Below are 22,309 nucleotides of genomic sequence, written 5' to 3'. Positions count from 1 at the left end.
CAAAATTTCCCCCATAAATAACACTCAAGTCATGTGGATTCTGGGTGTTTCTCCAGCTAGAGACTCCCCCTCTTTCTTCACTCCCTTCTCCCAAGCCCTCTTTGTGTAAGCCCAAGTCACCCCTCAGGCCACAGAGAAATGATAATGAGCTAGCTCTTTTGTCAGGCTTACACCCTCTATTATCCAATCAATTACCAGAATCTAACTTCTGCCAGGACTCTATAATAATTATCTCCAAATGGTATGTATTTTATGAATTAATATTATTTCTTCAAAGACAGTATAAGCATTTTGAAGGTAGAACTCTGTCTCCTTAAATCCTGCATCCTTTCTGGCACCCCACCCTCATCTAGGTGGCATTCAATATCTCTTATAAAATAATTTTTTAAAGAAAAATAGCCATTGCCAGGGGCCCTCAATATATAGTTCAGTGTGCGTGCATTTTCAGGTATATCTGTTGCATGAAGGCATGTATATCATAAGCCATTTCATGTTACATATTTTTCTAGATTTAAAAAACCAAAAATTGTCCTATGGCTGCTGCACATCTGAGAAGCAATGTGTCTTGTTCAGTGCGCAGATCGCTTTCCACAGAGACACAGCCCAAGAAAATCCTAAAGGGTTAATTTCTCTCAGCTCTTTGAGGTGCTAATGTATCTACCCAATTCACAGCCCCTTCAGTTTGAGAACTTTGTCTGATCAGCAAGCAAAATAATAATAATGATGATGATGATGATGATGATGATGAAAGCATCCAGGCTTCTTCTACTCTGAAAAACTGAGAAGTCTGTACTCTCTTTAAACCGTTAAACCAGGATGTCTGAGAAAATTGGGGGAGGTCTGAAGTGACAATGACGCCGCTAATGGTGTCGGTGATGGACAGAGAGAAGATTACTAACCATTTCGTGTTCTGTTCTTAACTCTAGTCAAGCATTTACCCAAAGAATTAAACGGGTTGAACTCTGAAAATGTAAATCAAATCTTGAAAGCATGAGTATATTTTGCAAGTGGAAAAGAAGGGAAGGGGAGAGAGAGAGTGCTTAAAAACAGTTTGCACCACCGGTGCCCTCTTTAATGCAGTGCTTTTAAAAGCAATGTTCAAAGCTTTAAGAATATCTGCTGTGTTACGTTCTGGTCTGCAGTCGTAATATTTTCACCAGAAATGATGTTGTTTCACCCAGAGTCCCACAATCCTCTGCCATGCCAAGGAGCTTCAAGGAGAAAGGGCAGCACTCCATAAAGGGGACCTTTGTCAGTGTGTAAAGGACAACCTCCTAGACTCCTCTTCTCTGTTATGTTGGTTTCACACAATCCTTCCTGTCTTCCTTGCAGCTACCTCATCCCTGAACTCCCAGCTGCAACAGCTCCAGCAGCTCCAGCTCCAGCAACAGCAGCAGCAGCAGCAGCAGCAGCAGCAGCAACAACAGCAGCAGCAACAACAACCACCACCACCTCCTCCACCACCCAACCAGCACCCACAGCCAGCCTCATCACAGGCATCCCCGCAGTCTCAGCAGCCCCAGTCCCAGCCCACGCCGCCCCACCAGCCACCACCGGCCTCACAGCAGTTGCCGGCTCCCCCAGCTCAGCTGCAGCAGGCTACTCAGCCTCAACAGCATCAACCTCACTCCCACCCCCAGAATCAGAACCAGAACCAGCCATCTCCAACCCAGCAGAGCTCAAGCCCTTCTCAGAAGCCCAGCCCGTCTCCAGGACATAGCCTTCCGTCACCACTCACTCCGCCTAACCCTCTACAGGTAGGCTGCCCATCCTTGTCAGGAGAGTGGACTTTCCCCTGGTGTTGTGCGGTCCCCACAGGCAGAAGGCCAGCAAGACATAGCATCCTGTTCTGCAGCATCCGATTCAAATTGATCTTCTAGACTTAGAGAAGAGGAAGCAAGTGGCAGGCAGCTGGGGACGCATGTAAACGAAACAAATAGAAGCCCATTGATGCTGCCCTCAGAGGATAAATGTTATGTCTTTCTTTCGGTGAGAGGACAGCACTGTAAGTGCACTTGTAGCCTGTAATAACTCCATTTTATGATACTTTTTGAAGGCAGCAAAGATAGCATCCAATTAAAATTATTACTAGCACAGTTTTGTAGCCCCGTGGAGAACCGCATCTACTGCCCACGAGGCTTGGTGGTTATTTCTCTATATTATGAATACAACAGTGTCTTACCTTCAGTACTTTCTGATCTTTTGTTTTTATTTTTCTAAAGACTCTCTGGGGTTAGGAGGGCAGAGGAATTTAGCCCCAGTCTTGTGTCCCAGATTCCAATCATTACTCCACAGACTTAACAAGTATTCTAAATCCATGGCCAGAGCCACAGAAAATATGCATCTTGGTGCAAGATAAAGAAGCCCTTTATTTACTTTATTACTGTGATATTGAAGAAAATTTTTTAAAAAATAGGTACTTTTAGGCTACTCATGAAAGTTTATCTCTAACCTACTAACATTGAAGAGAAATGGACAAGAACATTCAGAAATATATAACTTTAAGTGCCCAATGGCTTTCTTTGTAATAGAATCTTCCTAACAGAATGACTGTAGTGCTCTAGGAGACATAGAGCCATCTGTCATTCGTCTTATATGAGACACTGTCCTCAGTGAAATTCTGAATGACTCAGAGTACCCTAGGCATGATGACAACTAAGTAAGTGGCTGATGCATTCACCTCAAATGGGAATTAACACATCCCCCTTCCTTAGAGGCAAGCCTTGATCCCACCTGTGCAACACAAGGATGAAGCTAGTGATGACATCTGTGGCTGCTAGACAGAGAAACAAACAAGATCAAACAGATCAGCACACAGACAGAAGGCCGGTGGACTGAGAGCTTAGCGTTGTGTAGAACTGACTTTACTTGAGGTCCATTTCCTTGTCTCCTTGAACTTGCTTTCTCGAAGTGGCCCAATGTTTACCTGGAAATACAAACATTTGATTTGTGCACAAACCAAACCAGGAACACATTCCTAAGACAGAGCTAAAATATTTTTCCCACAAGTCTTAGAAGGACAAGACAACCTGGCAATTTTGACATGATATTGAAATGAACACAGGCTAAAAGATGTCTTCCTAGGACACCTGACATCTGATGGCAGAGTAGCCATAATCAAACGCACTGCTCACGCAGCCCAGCATTGTCAGCATCTAAAACGCACTTCTGTCATTCCAGAGAGAGAGGGTTTAATGCTTTTTAGGAAGTAGATGGGCCTATATACCAAATCAATCAGTGACTTTCAAACTCTGTAAGCACACCCTACCTGACAGAAAAAGCTTGTTTTATTTTGACTCACAGTTTTGGAGAGTTGTGTTCCATCATAGCAGAGGGCACAGGGGAGCAGCTCTGTCTATAGCAACAGTGTGAGGCAAAGACTATTAATACGCAATTGTGAACCAGGAAACAGAGACCAAAGCAGGAACCAGGGGCTGACCTGAAAAGGCCTACCCTCAGGGGAGGATGTCTGCCATCCTGCCCCTACCTAGATGTTCTGCCTCCTCTCCAAACAGCCCTGCTAGCTGGGGAGTAAGCTTCTTCAGACAGAACCTGTAGGAGACGGTTCAGACCCCAACCCTGGCACCGAAATAGAGTAAACTGCCAAAGAAAAACTCACCTTGCCCTCAGAGATGGCATGACTTGTGTCTGCCCAAGTTGTTGACTATAATCCAGAGCTGTTTCCCAGCTATGACACCAGAAGAGTTCTGGGCTCCCTCGCAACGGTTACCATGGAAATCCCGGGCTGCTTCATCTCATGTCATGCTTCAGCAAATGAGTGCTCAAAGCCACATTTTATTTCTTTATAGCCCCAATGAAATATCCTAATGTTTCACTGTTGGAAGTTTTGCTTCTACACTTAATACATTTACAGTATTTAAGTACAGAGTAGATACTCCACAAACACCTGTGGACCTGAATGGGTGACCACCAAAGGAGTGCCTTGCTCAAAGTTTAAAACCATTTCTGAGTAGATAAAGAACTAAACGTGCATAAATCTATGTTGACAAGAACAAAGGCACTCTCCCCTTACTGTAGGCATGCGTAAAGGAAAGGGACACTGGCTAAACCTCCCCCCAATACCCCGATACTCACTGCAAGGCTTTTGAGTTTGTGGCACATGGAAGGCTTGAACTTTCTAAAAAGAAAACCATTTAAAAGACACTGCAGAGACATTTAATTCTCAGGGGTAATGATCTTTATGAAGTGGAATGAAGTGTTTCATCTGAAGATTATCCAGGAAAGACAGATCAACTAAATTCATATGTGATAACTTAAATTTCATTTTTATGATTCTTCATTTTTATGTGGCTTTTTATCCTTTTATACTATTCGGAGATAGCATTTTAAAGCTGGAACGTAGATTATTAGGGAAAGCCAGTGCATCTGAAGGCTTTTGTTTTGTTTTATATTTGGCTTTTAAAACTTTTGAAAGGTAATAATTATTTCTAAAGCTATATAGATTCTATGGTGTCCTCAGAAAAAGACCTATATGAAGGCAGGTTATGAAGGTATATTTGGGTGAGGCCATTTCTCAAATTTGAAGGGGAGAAATGAGTAGTGCTGGCAGGTAGCAACTCGTAGACAAAAAGTCTCCAAACAGCTCCCGTAGGGTTTTTCTGTAAAATTGCGGTATAATTTTATTTCACTCTTTTACTCAATTCCATGAAATGGATTGCATTTACAAAACCAGATTGTTGTTTCAAGGCAGACAAGATTCTAAAATGGTACCCCTTCAGAAAAGCGTGGGTAAGAGAGGAAACTTGCTCATTAATGCTGGCCACGTGGGGTCGGGGAAGGTGGGTCTAGAGTGGGTGACAGACCGCTGCAGGGCTGTGTTCAGATTCTCCACTGAGGCTAAGACTGCCCTCTCACAACTCGCTCCAGTTCCAGGAGGTTGAGGATAAAAGTTCTAAACAAACAAACAAAAACAAACAACAGCACACAGGTCCTCAGGACCCAGGCAGTAAGTGCACACAGGCAGGTGCAGGCGCAAAATGCAAACTGAATTTATGTAAAGCGTGCAGGGAGCAGAAAAGTGCATCTGAAAGCTGAAGCTCGTCCTCGCATTCCAGGATGGTTCTCAGTCCACGCAGCTTCATTTTGCTGCCACCCACTTGCAACTGCGTGTGCAAGGATCCACAACAGTAGACGGAAGAGCCTTTTAGGTAGGGAGAACTTAATGTAATTATCCAGGTAGAGAAATCAAACTCAAATTTTTAGTTTAATATTAGTCTGATCTGGCAGAGCTCCTGTGAGCATGAGAACAGTGAGGCGCTTCCTTTCCTGGGGAGGTTCGTCAGGATTGTCCACGCACTGGAGGCATCTCAGGCATTTTGCCCACATCTGAATGAGCCTCTCCTGAAGGGTCTGCCAGGGCCTGGCTGAAGCCCGTGTGCACTTCCGACTCACTCGTGACATTTGATAGGTTATTGTAACTTTCTGGATGTCGTTTTCTCCTCTGCCATTTCTAAGGACCCTCAGAGGCCTATGCATGTGTGATTCAAATGTTGGTAGAAGTCTGGGCTTTTACTGGCTGTTGAAAAGCTTATTTTCAGATTTTGAGTATTCTTCAAGGTCAGGTGAATTTCTTCCCACTCAGTTGGATGGCAGAGTGGAAAGAGAGCCGGAAGACAAACATAAGTGGGATAATGATAGCAGAAGAAGGTTTTTATCTTAGCCAGAGAGCCCAAATTAAAGTCAAGTTTTCATCCTCAGAGAGTCACTGCTATAAGCTCTCATCCCAGATTGCTTTGCCACACCTGTGCATTAGAGAAGCTTAGGGAACCAAACGCTGCATTTAACCTCGGCCTTCCGCGAGCCATCTCGCATGGCAGGAAGCAGGATAATCTTTTCCTTTTCTTGTTGTACTGCACATTTGCACATTTTAATAAGCAACAGGGGGAGAGAGAGAGAGAGAGAGAGAGAGAGAGAGGGAGGGAGGGAGGGAGGGAGGGAGGGAGGGAGAGGGAGGGGGAGCAAGGAAACTGTGCTTCTATGAGAAAGGTGCTCGGAAGATGGGGTGAGATGCATTTTCACGTGTGTGAGCGTTGCTGATATACAGGCCTAGTAACAGCTCAGAAATGAAGCTGGGTCTGAATCCCACCTCTGTGACTTTGGAGCAAGGCCTTCTGACCTTGACAAAAGTTTCCCGTGGGCACACTCCGTGCTACATTCAATGTTCATATGTAATTGGGAAGTGGTGCCATACCCTTTTTTGAAACGAAGTCCAAATCTTGAGAAAGTAGTAACTTTCATTATTTTTAAACCAAATGTCCTCCCACCCTGAGCCCTCCTCCTCACAATAAAAAAAATGCCTGAGATTTTTGAAGCCAAACTCTCTCTTCCTTCAGCAAATACTCTTGATCAGTTTAGCACAAGGTTCCCAGTTCTATGTTTTACATTCATAAAATTAAATCCTTCCAAGGCCCTTGCAGTTCCTTTTGAGTTTTACTTTAGAAGTCACCACTCCTGTGTTGTGCCAGTGACCCACACACATGCACTCACTTACAGCCTCCTTTGGCCATTATCAATTCTGACAGAGCAGAGACGTCTCTGCACTCACGCAAGGCCGAGTCACTTGCAGAAGTGAGACTAAGTAGACTATGTGGCTCTCATCTCAGATGCAGGTCTTAAAGGCGCCCACCACACTGCACTAATTGACAAAAGATAATATTCTAATGCAGTACTTTGAAAATTCAAATGCCAAAAGTCCAGCATCAATAGAATTTCAGGTTTTAAGCTCCCGGGCCAGGTTGAGTTACAGTCAGTTCTAAAGCACCAGGGAAAACCACAAGGAATCCTGACACACACACACTGGCCTGAACATGAGGCTTTCCTCTTCATAGTTAAAATGCTGCCATATGCCACTTTTGGTCTTGACCCTCGGTGCTGTCCATTGGCTCAGTGTCTCCTCATTCATGCCTCCTATGTCTCGTGCTCCAGGTGTGTTAATGATGCTGGCACTCCCCACAGCCAGTGGCAGCCCGTCTGTTGTAAGTTTCGATAAGTTTTATATCCTACTTTCTAGATGTACCAGAAAATGTACCAAATCTTGCACAGTAGGAAAACAAAGGCATGATGCCTAATAGATTACGGAAGGACGGGGTTTGCAAATCCATCTTCCCCATTGTACGTGACTCATGCACAGATCTTTCTTTCTTTCTTTCTTTATTTTTTTTTTTTAAGTATTAAGACAATCAGATAACTCCTTTGGCTGACTGGTTTTATTGAACTAATTTAGGACTTTCTGAAATCAAGTCAAATTGGTAAAAATGGTAGTATGGTCCCCATGTGGACAATGAACTGCCACAGCCATGCAGCCATGAGGACCTCTGCAAAGCAGGAGCTGGCATGGGCAGGGAATATTTCCTTTTGGTCTAAAGAGCCAAAGAAAACTTGATTATCATGGATGAGAAACCCAGCCGAATGCAGAGATTTACTGTGAAGATTAGATGTAACACACTAATAGAGATGTTTCGTATGCCCTAAATTTCTTGATTGAGCCTTCATTAGCCTAAAGTTGTAAAAGAGTTAGGCCTTATTTCTGCTCACACCACTACCCAGAGGACTGAGGGCTTTACGCAAGATTCACCCATTCAGCAAGTGGCCTGGTGGGAAATGGGAATTCCCTTTATCCACCCATGTTAAGCACTGAATAAAATAAGCAAAATATCTTTACCCATATACTCTGCAAAGGACAATTTTTCCTTTTATGAAAGAAAGAAAATCTCCTTTAACAGAACCCTCGGTTCAACATTACTGACATTTCAAAGAATTTATTACAAGCATTTGAGATCCAGGAGGAACAACAAAGTTTATATTGCTTCGAGAGTGGCAGAGGGAAAAATTAGTTTACCAAGAATCTACTTAGACACCGCAGTGATTCTTTGTCATTGTTCGAATTTACCATTCTAGCGTATCACTCTGTCCATTAGTCAGACCATGTGGAGGGGGCCTTAACAAAGCAGGCAGCATGTCCTCATTGCTGACTATGGAAACTCACATCAAATAGTGATATATGGAAAGCACGCTCAAGGTAGAGGTGGGGTTGTGGGGAAATTATTGTAGCATTTTGGCATGATATAAGGAGTAGAATAAATGGAACCGTTGTGAGCATGACCATGGGGCAGATCCATGAGCTCAGCACAGAGCCTGGCACCACACGGACCTTCTACGCCCAGTGTTGTCTGTCAAGCAGTAGCTGGCGAACCAGTTCCAAACATAGTGCAGAATGCTTCTGGAACCCTCTTAACTTCATGTTCATAAATGTATCATGCGGCTGACACTTTGCTCTGAAGAAGTAAAACTTAGCATTTATGTGAATGCAGCATAATATTTTTGTACTTTAACTCCGTGTTATTCTTTATGTTTTAGCCTCATTTCCCACAAGTTTGAAGTAAATTTTCCATGGGCCTTTAAATTGACTCCCAAATCATAGACTTGAAAGTGAACATCTGCTAGGTTGTAAAAATAAATAAAGTACTTTTTCTCCATCTCTGCAAACATTTGGTAAGCACAAATGGTGTGCATTGCAACCTCGCGAAGGCTCTGCAGATCAGACTAGGTGGTACCTTAGAGAGAAAGGTATCCTTTAGAAGTAGACAGCGCCAGCTCAAATGCTGCCTCTGATGAACACTTGGGTCAAGTCAGCACGTCCATTGGAGCCTCAGTTTCCTCTAAGATTGTAGGGTGGAGGTGGGGATTAAATGAATTGGCTTATGTGAGAGCAACTAGTATGGTTCCGGAGGACAGAGCTGGGTCCAAGTGGAGATTTTGCTTAGTTGACTGTAGCTATTCTAATCTAGGGAGGAACGAGAGACAAACAGATGCACTTGAACAAAAGCAAACAATTGATCTATATGCTATAAAAAGGCATGCATACACAATGATTACACCTAAGCTTTCTCCTGTGACCCTGAGTCAGAAAGGGAAAGAGACTCTCTGAGAAGGACTTTTACTAAAGGCTGCTGAGAAGCTCCAGGGGGCGAATGCCACAAAGAAAATAGATGCATGCTCTTAATCCTAATGTTGATTAACCATCTCATTTTAAACACATAAACCCTTGGAATCCCATTTTTAGCATCAGTATTATTAAGAAGCCAAATAAATTTACTTCTAATGATAATCCTCAGATTTGCCTAAGAAAAATCAGCTCTACCATCTTGGACCAAATTTGAAACAAGCTTTATTAAATATTAACAACTGGCAAAGAGATGAACTTTGGCCAAGACCGCTCCCTGAAATTTCCCAGTTGAGTGATCCTGAGACACATGTTACAGGAGCTTTTATGGATGAAACCTCGTTAGCCTCTGTACTTTTTCATGAAGTTTTGTTATTTTCCAAGAACTATAACTCCCAGCATTCTAGGAAATGACCTGGTCCTTGGGCTGGGTGGGACTTACAGGGCGATTTGGGGTATTACACTAACTTACCAATGCAGTTTCCAGCATGTATTTGGTTACTCTGTATGTGTGGCTGTGTGCTTATGTGCATGCATGCGTGCGTGTGTGCCTGCATGTGTGTGTGTGTGCATACATTTCACATATACAAACTGGAGGACAGTTTTAGGGAGTTGGTTCTTGTCTTAAGACTTTCACATCCTGGGTCAGGTGCCTTCACCAGCTGAGCCCCTTCACCTGCAGAGAACTTTGACAATGTCTATCCTTGCTCTAGTGTTAGGATTCAGGGCAGGCTACCTAATCTCTTTGGGACTCGGTTGTGTCTTCACTACATGATTAGTTTATATGAGATGATATTAAACCTTTCCAGATCCACATCCTATTCATGAGATAGCATGATTTGATGGAAAAAAGGTCACACATGTATACCATAATCCATAAAATATATGTGCAATTCAGGAAATATTCCTGATACTAGGCTAATGTTTATATAGTGTTTTGAAATTTACATGCATTTCAATATTCCTTATTTTATTCATAGCCTCATGATCCAAAGCTCTAACCATTTATTAAATAAAAATTTCTTTATAATCTTTTGGAATTAATTTCAATCTTGCATTTTCTATACAATCCAGAAGAGGCTAAAATTATCTCCAAGTACAAAAACAAAAAACAAAACAAAACAAAAAACGCAACAATGTTGAACCAGCTTCCTAATGACTGTATTTGTACTCCAGAGCATGTCCGACTTCAAATTGTCACCATTTATATTTTTCTACCTCTGCAATGTCTAGTTTGGTTGTCAGTGAGCTATATATTTGTGTGTTTTCCTTCTTTTTCACCCCCCACTGTTAAGACCTAAATATTGGTCCTTATGAGTACAAAAGCAAGGCTAAGGTAGTCTGATGTTCAGAATGCCATCTTCAGGGTCACTACTGACCCAGCACAGCAAAGGCACAGTTGCCTCTGAGTGGCTGCCTAGTCAAAAGGACAATTCTCTTATCCATGGCCACTGAGTGGGGCTGTCTGTAAGGCCATGGAAGAACACACAATGGAGGGAGTGTTTGACATTTGTCTGCTCCTGACTCTGTTGGGTCTCAGAACCAATGGCTATGTCTGAACACCCAGTTGGGTTCCGATCAATGCAACATTCCTAGCCCAGGACATTTTGTCTGAACTACAGCTTGACAATGATGAGCCCAGCACCACTTGGTTTTCTGTAACAGGAGATATTTAACTGTCATAAAAAAAAAAATAAGTGAAGTTAGGAATCCCTTCCTTTTCTCAGCTGGACTCTTCTTTCCAGAGTTGGCCCTCTTTCCTTGTATTGTCATTAGCAGTACAAGGCACTTATAGCTTTGAAAGAGAATAAAAGATTTTCAGAGTTGAGATAAGAGAAAAAGTCCTTCTTGCTTCTCCCAGGAAAGCTCTCCAGGCCCCATGATCTCTAAGACTTAAACGGTTAAATCTTTTTAATTCGGGAAAAATACCTTTGTATTCCTGCATATGGTCATAAAAAGTGATATTTCTTGCAAACTAACCACATGTAATATTCTGCATAGAAAAGGACTTGCCAACCTAGGGCTAAAGTCAAGTGCTCTTTGGAACCAACATGAACAGGCAGGAAGTCAATGAAGGCAGAGACCAAAGACGGTGTTTTTTAAGTTGACAATAGACTTGTGATAGCTAATCTTAGTTATCACCTTGACATACCTAGGATAAATAAACCTTAATTGAAGAATTTCCCCCATCAGATTGCCCTATGTGGGCACATCTGCGGGGCATTTTTTCTGATTGATAATTGACATAGGAGTGCCTAGGCCACTGTGAGCAGTGCCACTCCTCTGCATGGGAGGTCACGGACTGTATAAGAGAGCTGGCTAAGCAGAAGCAGGAGACAGCAGGCCTGTAAATTACATTCCTCTGTGGTTTCTGCTTCAAGCTCTTGCCTTGCACCCTGCCTTCCTTCCCTCAGTGATGGATTGTAGCCTGGAAGTGTAAGGTGGAATGAACCCTTAGGCTGTGTGGTTTACCACTGCAACTGAAAAAGCAAACTAGGACAATAATCTTTTTTATGAAACTCAACAATTTTAAATCTCTTTTGTGTGTGTGTGTGTTTGTTTGTGTCTGGGGGTGGGGTGGGGGTGTTGAGAGTATTGTGTGAGTGGGCGTATGGATCCATGCCTGCAAATATGGAGGCCATCGGAAGATGTTAGGTGTCTTCCTCTACCCTTCTCTGTTCCCTATTCATCCTTACCCTATTCCCTTGAAACAGGGTTTTTCACTAAATCAGAAGCTGTTTCTGCTATATTGTATTGCCAATAACAATAACAGTAGTTTTCCTTCAGGCCCATGATCTATTTAGTCATAGTTTTTTTTTTCTTTTCTTTTCTTTATTTATTTGTAACACATTGACGGTCTTAAGAATACAGGAGGTAAACTTTAAACCCCTTCCCAGATCTAGCCAATGGTCAGAATATTCTCCACAGTTGAGTGGAGAGTGTGATACGACTTTCTCACATACTCTGGTGCCTCACATTTGACCATGTCCCCTGGAGGGGGAGACCTGGTGGCACTCAGAGGAAGGACAGCAAGTAGCCAAGAAGAGACTTGATACCCTATGAGAATATATAGGGGGACGTAATCCCCCTCAGGAACAGTCATAGGGGAGGGGAATAATGGGAAAATGGGGGGGGGGAGGAATGGGAGGATACAAGGGATGGGATAAACATTGAGATGTAACAAGAATAAATTAATAAAAAAAAAAAAAAAAAGAATTGAGTTCATTTCCTGGAGTGGGACTTTCATCCAATCAAAAGGTGATTATTTATTCCCATAATATTCATGCCATTATTGCACCAGTGGGCATATCTTCCCAGGCAGGCCAATATTGTAAGTCACAGGGTTCACATCTGGGTGAGACTGATGATGAATTTTTTTCCCTAGTACCATCGAGGTTTCTCTATGTTCTATGACTGAAGTATGTTGTGTCTTTAGCAATAGGGTCTTACTTTCAAGTTCTGCAGGGCAAATAATAGTACTGATAATAGGCTGTAATGTTTGGGAATGTGGGACCCCACTAGCCAACAACTCCAAAAAGAGTTAAGCCATTTGTGATGTTAGGATTTATATTCAGGATCATATGATGGCTAGTTGAGGTGTTTTCTCCTGATTGTAACTCCACTTAAACTCTTTTTCCATGTGCATGTATATGTACACTTTGGGAAGTTTCTACATTAGTAGGTTTCCATAGCTTTTTCAAAGGAGATTCAATGTTAATGTACACCTCCCCATGTCCCTGTTCCTACCAGTTCCCCCTGCCCCTCGTTCCTATTCCACTTGATCCTTCCTCTTCCACTTTTCCTGTCCCACCTTTATAATGCTATATTCTATTTTCCCTCCCTGGGAATACCCTGTCCCACAGCTTCGGTTGACTTCTGTGGTTATTCCAAATGAAACACACATATGTAACACTCAGAAGAACCATCCACATGGGAAGGACAACCTGCAATGTTTCTCTGCCCCAGCCTGGGCTACTTGACTCGGGTTTCAGTTACTTGCGTTTGCCCACAAATTTCATAACTTCATATCTTTAACAGCTAAGGGACATTCCACTGTGTAAACGCACCACATTTGCATTAGCTGGTCACCAGTGTGTGGCTATCTAAGCTGTTTTCATTTCCTAGCTACTGTGACTAAAGCAACAATGAACATGGAAGAACAAGTATCTCTGCAGCACAGTACAGTCATCTGGGTATGTTCTAAGGAATGGTACAACTGCACCTTGTGGTGGATGTACTTTCAGCTTTAGGGGGGAAACAGGACACAGATTTGTCTACTAGATACACCAGTTTGAACTCTTGCAAGCAATGAATGAGTGTTCTAGCTTCCTGTCCATCTTTGCCTGCATCTGTTGTAATTTGCTTGCTTGTTTCTTTTGATTGTTTTTTTTGTTTGTTTGTTTGTTTGTTTTTGTTTTTTTTGTTTTTTTGTTTTTTTTTTATCTTGGCCATTCTAGCTGGGGTAAAATGAAATCTCAAAGTAATTTCAATATTCATTTACCTGATGGCTAAAGATGTTGAACATTTTTAAGTGTTTCTCAGATGTTTGTGTTTCATTTTTTGAGAACTGTTTTGCTCTATGCTCCATTTTTCAATTGGCTCACTTGTTTTTTTAGTGTTTAACTGTTTTGGGTTTTTTTGTATATTCTAGACACTCTCTGTCAGATGTATAGCTGGTCAAGTTTTTCCCAGACTGTAGTGTGCCTCTCACCTTAAGTTGTGGTATCCTTTGATGAACAGAAGCTTCTCGGTTTCACTTAGTCCCCTTGGTCAGTTGTCAGTCTCAGTCGATGTGCTCAGGGTCCTGTCCAAAAAGTCTCTTCCTGTAAGTTAAAGCATGATTTCCTACATTCTCTTTTCTCAGATTCAGGGTATCTAGTCTTATGTTGAGATCCATGATGCATTTGGAGTTCAGTCTTGTACACGGTAAAAACAATACCAGTAGAGTCTCACTCTTCTACCTGCAGCCATCATTTGATAAGCACAATTTGTTGAAGATGCTAATCTTTGCCATTATGTAGTTTTGTCTTTTCATTAAAAATGGTTGTGGACTTAAGTCTAGGTCCTCAATTCTATTCCATTGATCAGTATGTCTGTTTTTATGCCTGTACCATGCCATTATTATTAAATCTCTGTCATATTCTTTAATGTCAGGAATGGTGATAACTCCAGCAGTTCTTTTATTGTTCAGGGTTGCTTTAGTTATCCTGGCTTGTGTGTGTGTGTGTGTGTGTGTGTGTGTGTGTGTGTGTGTGTGTGTGTGTGTGTGTTTCTATATGAAGCTTAAAATTATTTTTTCAATTTCTGTAAAGAATTGTATTGGCAGTTTAATGGAGACTGCATTGAATCTGTAGACTGATTTTGCTAGCATGGCCATTTCATGGTATCAGTCCTACCAGTGCGTAAACATGGGAGCTTTTCTACTTCCTGGTGCCTTTTCCAATTTCTTTCTTCATTCTCTTGAAGTGTCTATTATGTGACTCTTTCCCTTTCTTAGATTTATCCCAAAATGTTTTTGAAGATATTATGAATAGTATTAATTCCCTGCTTTCTTTCTAGGTGTGTTTGCCATTTGTATATAGGAAGGCTACTGATTCTTGTGTGTTAATTTTGTCTCCTGTTGCTTTGTTGAAAGTATTTATCAGCTGTAGTTTTATTGTGGAGTCTTCAGAATTTTTAATGTGTAAAGTCATATCATCTGCACGTAAGGATACTTTGAGTTCTTCCTTTCCTATTCGTATCCTCTTTATTTCCTTCTCTTGTCTTGCTCTAGCTAAGGCAGCATGGACTGTATCAAGCACTCATGGAGAAGTGGACATCCTTTGTCTTATTCCTGATGTTGGTAGAAACAATTTGAATTACTTTCCATTTTGAATGATGCTGGCTGGGGGCTTGTTGTGAATTTCCTCCATTGTCTCGAGCTATGTTTACTGTATTCTCAGTTTCTCCCCCAACTTTCATCATGACTGGATGTTGAGTTTTGTCAAAGATCTTACCTATATTTAATGATATGAGTGTGTGGTATCTGTCCTTGAGTCTATTTATATGGTTTATTACATAATGTACACATATGCTGTTGATTATTTTGTAGCAGTCATACATCTCTGAGATGAAACTGACTCAATCATAGTGGGTAATTTTTTTTATGCATTCTTGAATTTGGTTTGCAATTAATTTGTTAAGAAATTTTGTGTCAATGTTCATTTGAGTTATTGGCCTTTTTCTTTTATATCTGGTTTTGGAATCAGGGTAATGTTAGATCTTTAAAAATAACTTAGAAATGATCCTTTATTTTCTACTTTATAAAATAATTTCAGTTGTACTGGTCTTCATTTTAGTTTTTGAAGACAGACTTCTCTGCTGAATCTATCTTGCCTTGATCTTTTCTTAGTAGTGATAAGTTTTTTTTTTAATTTTTTCATACAATGTATTTTGATCACGTATGCTCTCCCCTAAATATTCCCACACTCTCCTTGCTTACCTGCCTAACTCTGTGTCCATTTTCATTCTCTTTCTTCCTTTCTCCTCCTTCCCTCTTCTCTCTCAAAGCAAAAACAAAAAAATTTACCAATAACACAAAAACTATCAGAATAAAATGAAGCAAAAAGTGCCCCCCCACACACAAATGGATCTGTTTTGTGCTGGCCAACTCCACTAGACATCTCCTTTTGAATGGTTGATGAGAGTAGTCTAAATGACTACATTACTATAGACTATTAATGTAACCCTTGGCTGCCTCTCACAGGTCGAAGGTAAGCCTGTGTTGTTAAAGGCACTGCAGATGTAGGACACAGGACTCAGATAACTCAAGCTGGATCTGACTTGAAAGTTAATATATATGACATATACTTGACATAATATATATGACATATACTTGATGGGACTACTTCTAGACATTGGGCTGACACTGGAGTGTTTTTGATGACCCTCTGTTGGGAAAAATTGATTTTTTTTTTCACTTTGTTAGCAGGTATTAATTATAAAGAGCTACTTCTTTAGGTAGAACTTTGTGTCTACTTCCCCTTTCCAGTGCTGGTGCTTTGTCTGGTTTGAACCTATGCAGCTCTTATTCGTGCTGCTCACAGTGTCTGTGAGCTTCACTGTGCATCAGTCCTGTTGTTTGGAAGACACTGTTTCCTCAGATTCATCCACCATCTCAGTCTCTTACAATCTTTTACATCCTTCCACATAGATCCCCAAGCCTTGGGCAGGGAGGAGGGGTAAAGACACCCCATTTAGGGCTCCAACATCTCTCACTCTCTGCGCTCTGTCCAGTTGTGTGTCTGTTAATCCACATCCATGGCAAGGAAGAGTTTCTTTGATGACAGCTCAGTCATGAATGTGCAGTCTGTCCAGCACCATGAATGCTGGTCAGTACGGGTGAAGCTTCTAGTTGGGCACCAGCTTGGTTTCTCCATGTTCAGAGACATGAGTGTTGTCTTCAGTAAAAATCTCTTGCCAGTCAGTTGTGGAGAATAACCAGGAGCCTGGTCAATAGACTAGTGTTTAGGGCGGGCATTCTATGAGATCTCTTTGGCCATCAACTCAGCAAGATGTAACCCATTTCTGGTACCAGAGATTTTTACATGGCGTCATGTCTACTTGGACCATTCTCTCCCCCATTATATGGTGACTCCTTTTAAATTCATCTCATATATGTATATATTTTCTGAAGCTTCAACTGTGGTAGGTTTCCATAAAGTTTTTCAAAAAGCCTTCAGTGTTGACTGTCCCTCCCCATAGTCCCTCCTTGGCCCTGCTCTTGCATCTCCCTCCCCACTTAAACCTATCCTAATTTCCCCTTATTCTATTTATAACACTGTTTTCTATTTCCCCTTCTTTGGAAAATCTCCTTTCCAGTGGCCACTTACTACATACCTAATCTCTGTAGTTATTTATATTGTAGGACATATATTTAAGGCTTAAAGCAGCATTGCTATATAAAACATGCAATATTTCTCTTTTTACCTCTGGGTCACCTCACTCAGAATGTTATTTGTTTTATTGATCTGTAGAATTTGTTGGGTGGCCATTTTAATTATGGCCAATTAACAATATTAATCCTGTGGATCCATGTCCATGTGAGCTATTTATATCTTCTGATGCTTTTTTGCAATTTCTTTAATGTCTTAAAGCTCTTATTATATAAGTCTTTTGCTTGCATCATTAGAATTATTCCAACATAAATTTTTAGGCTACTCTGAAAGGTATTGCTTCCCTGATTTCTTTCTCGATGTTTGTCATTTGTAGATAGAAAGCTTTTTGTGTGTTGATATTGTATTCTACAACTTTGGTGAATGTGTTTACTAGCTGTAGAAGTTTCCCAGTGGAGTCTATATGGTCTTTCATGTATAAAATCGTGTCTTCAAATAGAGCTATCTTGACTTCTTCCTTTCCTACTTGTAATTCCTTGATCGCCTTCATTTGCCTTATTGCTTAGCTTAGATTTCAAGCACTATAATTAGTAGGTATGGAAAGAGTAGACATCTTTGTCTTGTCCTGATTTTGATAGAAATGCTTAGAATTTCTAAGATGATATTGGCTATGGGCTTGCTGTAAATTGCCTCTCTTGTGTTTAGGCATGCCCCTATTTTTTTCTATTAAGTCTTGGGTTGAAGTCTATTTTGTGAGATATCAAAATAGCTAGACCTGCTTGCTTCTTGGGACCATTTTCTTAAAATATTTCTCCCTATCTCCCTATCTTTTAGATGATGTCTATCCTTGATAATAATGTATGTTTTTTTCTAGTATACTCTTTTCATGTGTCTCTTTATTTGGGAGTTGGAACCATTTAATATTGAGAGTTCTTAATGAACAGTGTTTGTTGATTCCTGTTATTTTGTTGTGGTGGTGTGTGATTTTCTTTTTCCCTGCATTTATCTACTCTACTGGGGTTATGTATTCCTTGAGTACTCAAATGTAGTTAACCTCTTCATACAGAGGTTTTTCTTTTAGTTCTTTCTATAGAGTTGGATTGGTTGACAGAGGTATTAAATTTGCTTTTTAATGCTGAAATGTTTTTCTCAGTATACTGTGATTGGTATTTTTCTTGGGCATATTAGTCTGAGTTGGCATCTATGGACTTTCAGAGCTTGTGGAACATCCATGCAGGTCCTTTTGTCTTTCAGAGTCTCCTTGCAAAAGCCAAGTGCTATTCTAATTGTACTTCCTTTATGTGTGAGTTAATCTTTTCCCTTGTAGCTTTTAATATCCTTTGTTCTGTGCACTTAGTGTTTTGATTGTTATGTGTTCGGGGGGGGGGGTATCTTCTCTGGTTCTATTTACTGAGTGTTCTGTATGATTCTTGTACCTTGTTAAACTCTTTCTTTAGATTGGAGAAATTATCTTCTATGATTTTGTTAAAAATATTTTCTGTGTCTTTGATGTGGTTGCTTCTCCTTCCTCTATGACCATCATTCATGTATTAGATATTGTCATGGTGTCTGAAAATTTTTGGGTGTTTTTTCCTGCATTATTATTTTAGATTTAACATTTTCTTTAACTGAGCTATCCATTTCTTCTACCTTTTCTTCAATGCCTGAGATTCTTTCTTCCGTGTCTAGTAGTCTATTGGTGAAGCTTACTTTTGACTTCCTAAATTTTTCATTTCAGGTTTTATTTAAATTTTCTTTAGTAAGTCCATTTTTTGCCTCCTATTTTGTTTTACTTTTTAATAAATATTTTTATTAAATATTTTTAATTTTTATGTGTACATTTATATTATTACACATATACACAATAAAATACCCACAGCAAGAAGAACCATGAAACAATCAGGAATTATACAAATTCTTAGCGCTTTGGATATTTGTTAGTAAGTCAAGTTTTTGTTAAAAGTCTACTTTCATGTCTTGACATGTTTTCATAATTTTATTCAACTGTTTGTGATTTCAAAGTCTTCATTAAGGTATTTATTATTTTAATTTTTTATACTTTATTCAGGTTATATCCTGATTGTTATTCTTTCACTTGAATCTTCCCATTCCCACTCTCCCTCCCTCTTCTTCCCTAAGACCTCTGACAGAAGGAGGACTCCTCCCCCACCATATGACCACAGCCTGTCATGTCTTGTCCAGATAGCCAGCCTTCCCTTCCTTTGAGTGCTTCTGGGTCTCTCCACGAAGAGGAAGTGATCCAGTGGGGGCACCAGAGATCATGACAGAGGCAGTCCCCACTCTCCACACAATTGTGAAAAATGAGCTGTTCATTGACTAGATCTGAACAGGGGCTCTAGGTTTACCACATGCCTTTTCCTCGGTTGGTACAACAGTTTGTGCAGACCCCCCTGGGTCCAGATCTGCAAGCCTTGATGGTCTACTTGTGGGGCTCTTGGATTCTTTGGGTCCTTCTATCTCCCCATCCTTTCATACCACTCTCAACTGGAGTCCGGCAGTGAGTCCCAGCATCTGTCCCAATCCCCCACTGAGTGGAGACTCTCAGAGGACATCTATGTTGGGATAATATCTTTTAAAGGTTCTTGAACATATTCACAGTTGCTATTTTGAAGACTTTACATTGTTCTTCAGTTACCTTGCTTTCCTCGGGACATGAAGTCTTAGCTGTTTATGTTTGTGGTTTTTTGCACCAGGCTCTAGGCATCTGGACTTATGAGGTGTTTCTTGGTGTAGATTTCTGGTCTCCCATTGTTGGGTGGGTTTTCTGGTCTTTGGTTGTCTTTGCCTACTCTGGGTCTTAGCCACAAGTTGTTGTTGTGAGTTCCATGATGAAGAATGTTTCTTCTGGATCAGTGCATGTCATAAAGAGATGGAGAAAGTCTAGAAGGAAAAACTGGACAGAAGGAGGGGACCCTGGGTCTGCACCAAGAGGTGCAATCCCTAGAAGATCCAGTTACAAGATTTTTAATTAATGTTTCTATCTTAATGTATAGTGTGAATGTACTTAAATTATTTACTTTATCTTTCCTCATGGTTAGTAGACACTATATATTTTGGAGTTCAACTATTTCATTTAGGTTTTCCAGTTTGAGTGTAGATTTTTTTTAAGTATGACCTATGATTCTCTGACTTCATTTTCTGTTGTAATTCCCCATTTCATCTCTAATTTATTAAGCCTGATCCTTCATTTCTTTTGATTAGTTTGGATAAGGATTTATTAATCTTAATTTTTCAAAAAAAAAAAAACCCAACTCTTTGTTTCACTTACTCTTTTTATTTTCTTTTTGTTTCTGCTTCATTATTTGAAGCCCTGACTTTGATTAGTTCTTCTTATTTACCCCTTTTGGGTGTTATTTTTTCTTGTTTTACTAAGGCTTTTACGCGTATAATGAGGGTATTAGTTCTTAAAATCTGTTAGATTTATTTTACTTTGTGTGTGTGAATGTTTTCCCTGTGTGTATATGTGGACACCATATGCATTCAGTGCACTCAGAGGCTAGAATAAAGCATCCAATTCTCTGTAACTGAGGTTACAGTAGTTATGCACCACCATGTATGTGCTGGGAATTGATCCAGGTCCTCTACAAAAGCAGCCAGTGATCTTATCCACTGAGCTGTCTTTCCAAAGCAATATGATTAAACTATTGAGATTTCTCCAGAATTCTGGTATAAGTACTTAGGTGCTATAAATTTTCTTCTTAGAGCTGCCTCCGCTGGCTTCTATAGATCTTGGTATGTTGTGTTTCATTTTCATTCAATTCTAGGAAATTTTTAATTTCCTCCTCAATTTCTCTCTGTAAGTTTATTGCTTTCTGCTATTTATATATAGTTGATATCCAGCTTTTTTCTTTATGGTCAGAAAAGATACATGATTGTATGTCAGATTCTGCATGTTTACTTAGACTTTTGTGTCCTGATGTGATCAATTTTAGAGGAAGTTCCATAGGCTCCTAGAAGAACGTATATTGATAAGAGTTTTGGTGCAATGTTCTGTAAATGTCCATGAGGCCCATTTGATTTATGATGTCATTTAACTCCAGAGTTTCTCTATTTTTTTTGTCTGGATGATGCATCTGTTGGTGAGAGCATGGTATTGAAGTTGGTGGGTATCACTCTGTTAGGGTCAAGCTGTGATTTTACATCTAATGGTGTTTCTTTTATGAAATTAGGTAATTGCCTCATAAATGTTTAAAATTATGATATTTTTGGTAGATTTTATTCCTTAAGGTGCTGAAATGGTCTTCCCTATCTCTTCTCACTAGTTTTGGTTTGAAATCTATCCAGTTGGATATCAGAATAGCGACAGCTACATGTCTCTTTATTCCATATGCTTAGAACACTTTTTCTCTTCCTTCTGCCTATCTGTCTGTCTATCCTTGAGGCTGAGATATGTTTCTTGGAGGCAGCAAAAAGGTGGATCCTGTTTTCTAATCCAGTCTCTTGGTCTGTATCTCTTTATTGTGGCATTGAGACTGTTAGTATTGAGTCGCTACTGAACAATGTTTATTAATTTCTGTTTTCATTGTTGTGTTGTTGTTTGCTTGCACCTCTTGTGGTAAACTGTTCTAGGTGTCTTGATCTTCTCTTCTGATGGAAGTATTCCTCCTGATATACTCTACAGAGATGACTAAGTGAAAACAAATTCCTTGAATCTGTTTTTATAAGGAAAACATTTTCTTTCTTCTTTTATTACAAATGATAGTTTTGCTCAATACAGTAGTCTGGGATAGCATATGTGAACCTACAGAACATCATTCAAGGCCCTTCTAGATTTCAAAGTCTCCATTAAAAAGTCATGTTACTCTGATTGCTCTACTCTTATAAGTGATTTAGGATTTATTTTTACCATTTTAATATCATTTCTTTGTTCTATACATTTAATGTTTTGATTAGTATATGCCATATGGAGTTTCTTTTCTGGTCCTGTCTGTTTGGTTTCTGCATACCTCTTGTACTTTGATAAACATCTCTTGTTTTGGAAAAGTTCCTGATATTATTTTGTTGAAGATGTTTTCTTCACATTTAACCTGGGTTATTTCTTCTTCTTCTTCTTCTTCTTCTTCTTCTTCTTCTTCTTCTTCTTCTTCTTCTTCTTTGTCTTCTTCTTCTTCTCCTCCTCCTCCTCCTTCTCCTCCTCCTCTTTCTTCTCCTCCTCTTCCTCCTACTCCTTTTTCTCCTACACCTTTTATAAGTTTAATCTTTTGATAGTGTCCAAGATTTCCTGATTATTTTTTCCCTGGTTTGTTGTTGTCCTTGTTGTTGTTGTTGTTGTTTTGGAGGGTTGTTTTCTTGGGAGTGGAGTAATGGTGTTTGTTATGAGAGTTAACATTTTCTTTTACTGGATGAACTATTTATTATACCTTGTCTTCAAGACCTGATATTCTCTGTTTCACTTCATCCAAACTTTCAGGGAGACTTTATTCTGAGATTTTCATTTGAATACCTGTTTTTC

The 22,309-nt window shown here is 40.1% G+C and overlaps 1 protein-coding gene across 1 annotated transcript in view; it reads left to right on the top strand.

The window, feature by feature from the left end:
- Pou6f2 (POU class 6 homeobox 2) overlaps positions 1-22,309 on the top strand; it is a 378,723-nt gene that overhangs the window by 251,312 nt on the left and 105,102 nt on the right. The window contains exon 4 of the mRNA XM_051168090.1: positions 1,333-1,757. Within this exon, the coding sequence (XP_051024047.1) occupies positions 1,333-1,757 (425 nt within the window). The remainder of the gene's footprint in view (positions 1-1,332; positions 1,758-22,309) is intronic.

The sequence above is a fragment of the Acomys russatus genome, chromosome 3, assembly GCF_903995435.1.
Source record: "Acomys russatus chromosome 3, mAcoRus1.1, whole genome shotgun sequence".
Taxonomy (NCBI): Eukaryota; Metazoa; Chordata; class Mammalia; order Rodentia; family Muridae; genus Acomys; species Acomys russatus.
Note: the sequence above shows the minus strand (reverse complement) of the source record. Positions and strands in the feature narration are given on the sequence as shown.